General features: G+C 37.2%; 1 protein-coding gene across 1 annotated transcript; it reads left to right on the top strand.

Moving 5' to 3' along the window:
- The first annotated feature begins 4,629 nt into the window (after nt 1-4,629).
- LOC111393123 (extensin-like) lies at nt 4,630-7,773 on the top strand. The gene is made up of 5 exons (XM_023018517.1): nt 4,630-4,663; nt 5,456-6,473; nt 6,624-6,650; nt 6,878-6,936; nt 7,742-7,773. Exons 1-5 carry the CDS (start codon nt 4,630-4,632, stop codon nt 7,771-7,773), a joined length of 1,170 nt encoding a protein of 389 aa, XP_022874285.1.
- Nucleotides 7,774-9,874: the final 2,101 nt, after the last annotated feature.

Raw genomic sequence — 9,874 nt, 5'->3', positions numbered from 1 at the left:
ACTTCGGCATAGCCAAACCTTCTCTAGTAGGTGCTGAAGCTTTGATTCTCTTTTGTAAGGTGAAAGTTAGTAATGTAGCCCTTCACCATTACTTCACCCACCAGTTGAGCCTCAGTCTTGGCCTTACCCCCTTCTCCAAATAATGCTTTATTTGGTGCTCATAGAATTTATTCAAATCCTCAAGCCTAACAAGCTCTAACTTAGCCTTCTCTAAGGCCTCCAAAACAAGCCTCTGGTGATTGTTTGAGATCTCTACCTTCTTCGTTAAAAAGGCGACCTCGCACTGAGATTCATGTACCACTCTCTTAAGATCTTCAATTTAAACCAAGGCAAATTCCAGCTTCGCCATGTCTTCAGCTCCCTGGGCCCTCATTGCTTCAACTTCAGTCTTTATTCTTTTTATTTCCTTCTTGGCAACTGCCAACTTATCTATTGAAGCTTTATTCCTTGTCCAAATGTCAGTTAGAGCTTCCTGACATTCAAGGGCCATCCCTAAAGGCCTTGGACATATAAGGTTGCCACTGTGAGTTTCACCACGTCACATGTGGACCTATAAGATTGCCACTCTCAATCCAAAATTTGTAAAAGTTGGCAGTCGCACCACGGACTTCTTGAGGTAACATCTCTATTATTGTATGTGCAATTTCTTCATCTTGTACCGCTAAAAACCTCATGGACTTTTTCGGGGTCCTTGCAATTGAGCCTTCTTTATGGCCTTCGAGGCCCGCCGCTCTTTCTTTTTAGCCTTTTCATTGGCCCTTCTCATTGTCTCAACTTTTGTAGCCTTTATTGAAGCCTCCATAAGCTTCAGAGGGGGAGATGTAGCAGCATGGGCAATTGTAGTGCCAAATTTTTCTGATGTGTAGCTGCTATGGGACAATTTTCTCTTCTTTTGAGGCTCTTCGACCTTTCCCTTTCCAATGTCAACTCTTTCTTTGGCCTGATCCACCTGGGGGGCCACTTCATCTCCATCCCTTTCAGTGTGGTCTTTGCGAGGTTATTCAATTTACCTTTGATAAATTTAGTGTACTATTAAAATATATAACGAATAAAAGATGAAGCTCAGTACTTATCCATAAATGCCATCAATCCAAAGTCCAGAAAATATCAGCTTTAGTCAATTAAATGGTCGAAGTGCCTTAACTGCGGAGAACGTTTGTAGATGTCCTCAATGACGTCCCATTCCACTTCGTGTAGTTTGAAGCGCAACCTTAAATATGCAAAAACAAGAAAGAAATGTTAGTCAAAGTTATGGAAGAAAAAGACAAAGATGTAAAGAAATTGACTTACGTGCTTTGGAGTATTGGGTTGGTACGGTGCAAGCTAGGGCATGACTCCTTCAACCATTTACCACCTACCCCTTACCCAAAATCATGACTCCTTCTAGCCTTTGATAGAGGAGGGGGTGCCTACAACAAGATGAGCATGAGTCCTCCAAATGGTGATGTAGTACTACCTCTTTGACTCGTCTTTCCCCAATAGCTGAAGCTGGAATAGTATTTGAAAGACATGCAGCGGCATTTTCTCACCTATGGAAAACTCCTTCTAGAGGAAGTAGGCACCAACTAATTGACTCCACCCATTTGGTAGGATCTGGGTCGGAGCAAGCATGAAGCTCCTCAACACTATCTTAAAGAAGGGGTATATCTTTAAACAGAAATTCACTAACGGCAACTCGTCCCGACCTCGAATAGCAGGTGCGTTCGTGGCCCTCGGGTGCTAGGAGTTCTATATAACTTAGGATACAATATTTGTTCCTAAGTTTTAAGGAACTTATAACAGAAGGAATCTTGGTTGCCTCTCACCCTATCTCGTAATCTACAGGACCTTCACTCATTGCCTAGATATCCCCTTTCAACTCCCTAGGACAGGCCTCATTGCAATACCTAGCAATGGTAACTTTGCCCCTGTTACTAGAACTAGAAGCCATGGAAAATTGTGAAGATGTTGGAAGCAAAAAGAATAGGAAGAATAAATCTAAAACTGTTAACTAAGTAAAACAAACGATCTAAAAGTGAATTGTTGAGCCGAAAAGTTTGAATGTGGAGAGAAAATTTAAGGATTTTTGCGAAAGTAAATGTATAACAATAGCAATTTTAGCCTTTTCTACCAAACAGGAGACAAACCCCAGCCGAAGCCCTTATGATCTGAAGCGTCCAATTTTCAGCCAAATCTAAGGCGTTGAATTCAAACAGTCTTTTTAATGGACCCTCAGATTAATGCGTGATTCCCACGCACAGTCCCAATGCGTTTGCTTTGGATTACAAAGATATTGACATCATTGTGTGTTTAATATAACAGTTGTACGCATATGGAAAATCGTAACGCCTCTGCTGCTTTTTCTTGATAACATGCAAAAACATCAAATCATTGGCACCACTATCGAGGGCTATCATTAAAATAAAGGAGTCTCGACAGTTCAGCTCTCTTCTTGCCTTGGCTTAGAAAATTAATTTCAGCTATTTCAAAACTAAATAAGCTTCGACGGTTCAGTAAGAATATGCCTCGGCTCAAAGCAAATTTCAGATACTTCCACAACATTCAAGAATAGAACTTCAAACTCATTGCGTTAGGTGATAAATTTTTATTCTATTCACATAACAAAATCGTCTATTATTATTTAATTTCCACGTATTTTTGAAGTACACGGATGATATACATAAACTATACATGAATTTGGGGGGAATATTGTTACTCCTCGCCACACGTGGATCTACGTCATCGGGGCCCTCTTGTCCACATGGCCTACTATCGAGGTCCTTCGTCAACCCATCGACCCACTGAAGTATTGGAACCACTTGGACTAAGCTTTCCATGCAAGTGACAAGGCCTGCAAAATTAATTCGAAGCCTATTCGTGTCTCTTTTGCTAAAGCATAGGTTCTGAGGTGAGAAGGTTCCGTGAAGTCCAAGACTTACTACATGATAAGAGTGTAAAATATGATATTTTCCCCTCTTAATTGTTGCATTCGTGTGATTATTTGATACCAAAATGTACTCATTATACTTATATTTTGATTCATATTACATTTTGGAAGAAAAGGTGGAAGTTAAAAGAAAAGGCGAAAAATGATCAAAGTGGAAGAAAATGAAAGTTCGGAGATTAAAGTGCAAATATCCCAAACTTGTGTCTAACCTTATGATGAAGGTTTGAGAGTGTTAGAGGTCAAGCGGATGAGGAAAGAAGTCAAAGGGATGAAATATCATCAAAATATGATCACACATTAATTCTCAATTGAAAAAGTTACTCACCAATTTTTAGTCTCATATTGGGACCCCTTTTTTATAGGACAAACGATTGAATTAGAAGATGATATCTGAAGAAAGGTTGTAACCCTCTGAGTTAGTTTTCCAACACAATTTGAATGATCTCAATCGGACATTGGGAGAAAAAGTTATGGTCAAAATACTAAAAATTGTCCTACCGAGAAAATAGGTCAAAAACTATGAGTTCACATAGTTCAAAAACCATGCGGTCGCATAGAAGGCTCCAGGGAACTTCAAGATTGAAAATATTTTTTCTATGCTATTGCAACACTTAATACTATGCGGTCGCATAGAACACTTTCGAGGCGCGAAATTTTGTTTCCTATTTTCACTCAAACACTTATGGTGACCTAATTTTCCACGACTTTAAGCCAAGAATCATCCGAGAACGCGGTGATTGATCCTCGTATCAATTTTCTTTGATTTTTTGCTCAAGAAATCAATGGAGAACTAAATTCTTTGGTAAAGTCACGAAGGATCTTGATCAGATTTGGGGGTTTCAACGTCGTTTCATTCATGTAATGTGATTTTTATTGTTAAATAATTCTAGGATTTAGCTTTCATCTTTATATTACACTTTTGAGGTTTGCTTAACTTTTATTAAATTTATATTGGATTCAATCATTCTTTTTTCTATCAATTGATTACAATATTTGTCGAGTTTAAATTGTTTCAATAATTTATGAACGTGATTTGATTACTACTTTATGCTAAGGTATATTGTTGTTGTTTTTAATCTTGTTTCAATAAATCAAGCCGAATTTGTTTTTAGAAAGTCTAAATTCTAGGATTACAAGTTAAACAAATTGATCTAGGTTTCTCCTTAATAAATTGATTTTGAAATTGATTTAACTTTTATTAGATTGGTTATAGATTCAGTCATACTTTTTCTATTGATTGATCAAAATAATTGTTGAGTTTCAATTTCATTTATGTCATTAGTGGATTAATTACTTCCTTACGCTTGATGTATATGGATGTTTCTTAATCTTATTTTAATGAACAAATGTGAGAATATGTTATATAAAGCCTAGATTTTTTGAGTAAAATGCATGAATGATTGATGTTGATTAAGCCAATCCAAGAGAGTGAATTCTGATGCTTTACTAATCTCATACTTTGTTAATTAAATTTCATTCAAATTGATAAATTCCCCTCACAACCACGAAAACCCTAGTTTGTTAATCCTTTAAACAATTCGTCCATCTTTCTGTGGAATTGACACACCAAAGCTGTGTTACAATTACCGCGTTATTCTTTGAACGTAATCACTACAGTCAGCGCTAACCTACACGAGGAAGATCTTGGACTTATGTACAAAATCTTTTTGGAATGATTGATGGGATAACTGCAATGAGTATAAATGTCAGGTCTTGTCAATAAAATGATGGCTTTATGTAAGCATTGAGTGTACCATAGGCTAGCAGGTCAAAATTGATACCTATAATTAGATGCGTGGATTAAGAGATGAGGCCACGTCTATTTTCATCCAAGGGGCCACCATTTTATTTGTAATGCTATAAATACCCTCATGTAACGTTTAAGGGTAGTTTAACTTTAGATACTAAAGCCACTCCTTGTTTTCTCTCTTACCGGTTTTACTCTAACTTTGCACTGAGTTAACATTATTTCACTTTGACCGAGTTGTTTGCGATTGGTTATCATAATAAAATTGTTTCACGAAACTATCATTGGAATCCAAACACATTTGTCTCACGTCGTTGAGCTTCTCTCACGTTCATATTTTTGGAGTATTGTCGATTAGCAACCCGTCTTCATGTTTCGGAATTTTGACATTCGGTCTCGTCTAATGTCTAAATATGTTAATTATTTTATTGTTATTATCATTTTTTGCAAATGCCCGTCTTTTAAGGTGTACTTAGCAGAAAAAAATATGTGATAACTTTTACTAAAAGACCCACTAAAGTCGAATAAAAAGAGAGCACGCAGAAAACATGTTTGGTTGGTGGTGGATTTTCTTGCATAATTTATCCCATTTTCTAATGATTTATTGGGTTTGATGTAATCAATATATTCCCACTCCACTTATAAATATTCTCCTCAAACATGTATTCATCACATTAATATTTCACAAAGACAAGTTCGACACATGACAATGATTTGGTCCATCCAAAAAACAACGATTGGACTAATCCTTGTTTTCGTGACATTTACGACTCAAATTTCAGCTCAATCGCACTGTTATATTTCATCTTATGTTCAGAACCTCGCTCCGAATATAAATCATTGTATCAGTTGCAATAGGAGTCCGTCTCCGCCGTGTGTGCATAAGCTAAGCCGACCACCACCACCTCAACGAAAATGGTTGCACAGACCACCACCTCCGCCTCTTGCGAGGCTCTATTTCTACTCTCCTCCACCTCCTAGTTTGTCATACTTGCCTAACCTTCCACCACATTCAGCCTTGCCACGACCGCCACCACTTCAACGAATAAGGTTGCACAGACCACCACCTCCGCCTCTTGCAAGGTCCATCTTCTACTCTCCTCCACCTCCTAGTCTGTCATACTTACCTAACCATCCACCACATGTAGCCTTGTCACGACCACCACCACCTCAACAAATAAGGTTGCATAGACCACCACCTCCCCCCCTTGCGAGGTCCTACTTCAACTCTCCTCCACCTCCTAGTCTGTCATACTTGCCTAACCATCCACCACATTTAGCCTTGTCACAACCACCCCCACCTCAACGAATAAGTTTGCACAGACCACCACCTCCGCCTCTTGCGAGGTCCATCTTCTACTCTCCTCCACCTCCTAGACTGTCATACCTGCCTAACCATCCACCACATGTAGCCTTGTCACTACCACCACCACCTCAACGAATAAGTTTGCACAGACCACCACCTCCGCCTCCTGTTAGGTTCTCCTTCTACTCTCCTCCACCTCCTAGTTCGTCATACTTGCCTAACCATCCACCTCATGTAGCCTTGTCACGACCACCACCTCCGCCTCTTGCAAGGTCCATCTTCTACTCTCCTCCACCTTCTAGTCTGTCATCCTTGCCTAACCATCCACCACATGTAGCCTTGTCACGACCATATCCGCCTCCTGCATGGTCCTATTTTCACTCTCCTCCGCCTCCTAGTTCGCCGACCTTCCCTAACCATCCACCTCATGCACCCTTGTCGCGACCTCCAAACATCGTCTCCGGTGAGATGAAAGAGTCGATCATGGCATACTAGTGAACAAAATTGGCAGCATTATCTCCCATCAGCAAAAGCTAATAAGGGAGCCACTTTGATTGCATTACAGGTTGAGACATGACAAAAATAAAATGCCATAATGCTTGTTTTATAGTTTAAGTTTGGTTTCTTCTTTCTTTTGGCAATAGTTATATTGCAGTTCGGCTGGTTGCAAGGTAATTCTATGGGCCGGCAGAAAGAACAGGAAATGTTTCTTTTTTTTCTTTTTTTGTTCGAAGGACGTGATTTTTGTTGAAGCAACATTTTAGTTTGAGAAGGATTGTTGTGTTTTGAATGAGAATCTCTTCTGATGTTTCATTTTTCTTGCCTACTGAAAGAGAATATGGTTACTTTCGTTCACCATCTGATATTGCTTAAGTTAATAATTTGAAGTAAATTTTAGGAAGAAACAAGAGTTTTGCAACACGAACATAGGGGATGACCGAACAAACACACATGGAGGTTGGTATTTTTTAATTCACATGGGACCCACTCACCCACACTCAAATGAGGGTCAATCAATCAAGGTGTCTACAGTCCAAATTTAATTATGAAATCGTTCGGGTTCAGTTGAATTCGATTTCATTTGGTTCCAGAGTTCTATATAATAATTAAATTTTTTAATATTTACAATGCTACATTAATTCAACTAATCATATGTTTAATTTTATCTCTTACAAAATAATGTAGTTCAATCTATGCATTTTTTGGCGTCTCTTTATTGAGTTATTCATGGATTTTTGATTGTTAAAATTATTGAAAAAGAAAGATAATGTGTTCACAATAATGAAAAAAGGCATAGTCGAGCTTTCAATTCGATTTCTCCAGAACTGTAGAAACAACATTACGATAAAATTATAGATTTGGGTAAAATTTAAGTCAACTTGATTCAATTGGATTTAGACTGAAAATTAGAAATAGAAAATCACATTTTGAGTTTGGGCTAAATCAATTAATTAACAAATTTATTAGCAAAAAAAAATTTGGCTTATTTAAGATAAATAAATTAAAAAATAAGGAAAATTCAATTCTTTTCTTAGTCTAGAACTTGGAACCAAACTCATCGATTCTCGATTCAGATACCCGTTCAAGTATTTAACTAAAAAAGAACAGTCAAATTCGATTAAATTTGAGTCAGGTCCGATTTAGTCCGATTCAATTCGGGAGTTTTGTCCAGTCCGAGTTATTGTAGCTCAGCTAGTTGCTACATAATTCTATGGGCTGGGATAAAAATAGGAAATGCGATTATTCCCTTTTTTGAATGAAGGAAATGTGATTTTTGGTGAAGCAGCATTCTAATTTGAGAAAAAATTACTCAAAAATTTTCATTTACAATAGTGACGACGTACTAATAGAATGTATTGAACAAAGAAATACATGCTAGCGAAGTTAATACGATGTAATGTATTTACTAATATTTGACCTCATTGATTTTTGTAATAGATTAAATATAATTTTTGCTGGTTAATTTAGGCCTTGAGAAGCATTGTGAATGAAAATCTCTTCTGCACTTCAATTCTCTTGCCTGCGGAAAGAAAATGTGGTTAAATATTAAGAGTAAAAATAATCTGAAGTAAATTAAGTAAAAAATTTTGCTTGAATTCGTACATATCTAACTGATCTCCCGTATAGCCCTGTCCTGATGTGTAAATGAACATTTATTAGCTTCTAAAATATATTTTAAGTCATGACCCAATCCCCGTTAGTCCTTATATGTGACTCCAATGCTGACCCGTGCCTTGTAGTTCAACAGTTTTAGTTAAAGAAATTTTTCTTACTATCCTTTTGGATTTTAGTTATTTCATTTTAATTTATGGTGAAAAGGTTTTTGAGGTAATTTTTTAGAACATCTCCAAAAAACTCTATTTATAAGGAGCATTTTATACAGAACAAATAGCACCTTTAAATTTAGAGAGTAACTTTTTGATACACTCCAACAAACTATCTATTTTGATTCTCTATTTTGTTTTTTTCAATGAGCATTTAATAATTTCTCCACATATTTTATTTAAATATAATTTTGTATAAATTAATGACCAATAATTCATGTGTAATTGAAAAATTTAAATTGTAGAGCATTGAAATTTGTAATGTATTAAATGTAATTATTATACATTAAGAATAGAGAGCATTTGTATAAATAATTTTTTTTCCCCTTTCCATAGCGATTGTGAGGATGACTAAAAAACCTGTTCAACCCCAATGCTTGTGGAGCTCATCCCAAATAGGCTAAGGATTACCTGTCCAATTGAGTAAACGATGTGGGGGCAGGGTGGGAGTTGGTGCCTCGAATCGGGTACGAGATGAGTATGGAAAATATGGTTGCTACCCTATTTCAATTTAATTTCAAATGTAAGTTTTTTATCATACAAAAAGAAAAGAGTTATCATCATTTTTAAAGAGAATGTGAGTTGTTCTTAATAAATTGGAAAAAAAGTAATAATATCCACTAACTCAAGAGAGAAAAAATAAAAACAGAAAATAAAACAATAAAAAAAATAAACAGGGTAGGGACCTGTCCGGAACCATCCCTATCTTGTCCGAAACCCATTCCGTCCCAATTTAATCGGGTATAGGACTGGACAAGATAACAAAAATACGAGGATGAGGATGGAAATGGCCAACCTGTCCAATACCGTCCCTTCCCATCCTTAAGCATTTGATGAAACTCAAAATGTCTCATAGGCCAAGGCATCAAATGCACAGGCCAATTGGGTCATCTCGCAGGTCTCTTAGTCTCTCTCCTATGACTCACATTCTAAAGGATCTAAAAAATGTTGAACCCCAACCTTAAGGGTCCCCCCACCGCCTCGCCCTTGGAGCATCGTGAGAGGTTAATTGCGGGATGTGCCCCAACAGGTCGGGGAATAAGAGCTACCTGTATACTGGTGCCAACAAAGAGTCCCAATCCATATTTCAGGAATTGAACTCTCACACTGCAGCTGCCAGTAACGCTGAGTATACCTCATCCTTGTCCTTTGCACCACTGAGATATGCCCTCCGATGAGGTCCACGGTGAGAAAAGCTTCGAATTTTCGGAGTTCAGCTGAAATCATTTTCTACCATTTTTTCCTCCTTAATCAAGGTTATGACAATGCGAACAAATTTTACTTTAAAACACCGGTGTGCAGAAAATTAACCTTAGAAAACTTCAGATGGTTGCATTATGGACTTATTTGCGGCATTTTAACCTTGTTAGTGGGGTTTGTTGGCATTTCCTTTTTGATGGGCTTATATGTTTAATTAACCAGATTGTTATATGAGCTATCAATTAAGTAGGATCAATTTAAGCGATCTAGTTATTGGGCTTTAGAAACATCTATTGGGTATGGGTTTCGTAATGTGTAGTTACTCATTACTAGATGAGTTAGGGTTGGACTCTAATTGAAACCTAGTGTAT

The sequence above is a fragment of the Olea europaea genome, chromosome 4 (assembly GCF_002742605.1).
Source record: "Olea europaea var. sylvestris chromosome 4, O_europaea_v1, whole genome shotgun sequence".
Classification (NCBI taxonomy): domain Eukaryota; kingdom Viridiplantae; phylum Streptophyta; class Magnoliopsida; order Lamiales; family Oleaceae; genus Olea; species Olea europaea.
Note: the sequence above shows the minus strand (reverse complement) of the source record. Positions and strands in the feature narration are given on the sequence as shown.

Coding starts and splice junctions, on each gene's coding strand:
- LOC111393123 (XM_023018517.1), top strand. CDS start 4,630: ATGTCAGGTCTTGTCAATAAAATGATGGCTTTAT. Junction 6,474..6,623: donor GAGTCGATCATGGCATACTA/GTGAACAAAATT, acceptor TTTTGGCAATAG/TTATATTGCAGTTCGGCTGG. Junction 6,937..7,741: donor CCGAACAAACACACATGGAG/GTTGGTATTTTT, acceptor TTTTGAATGAAG/GAAATGTGATTTTTGGTGAA.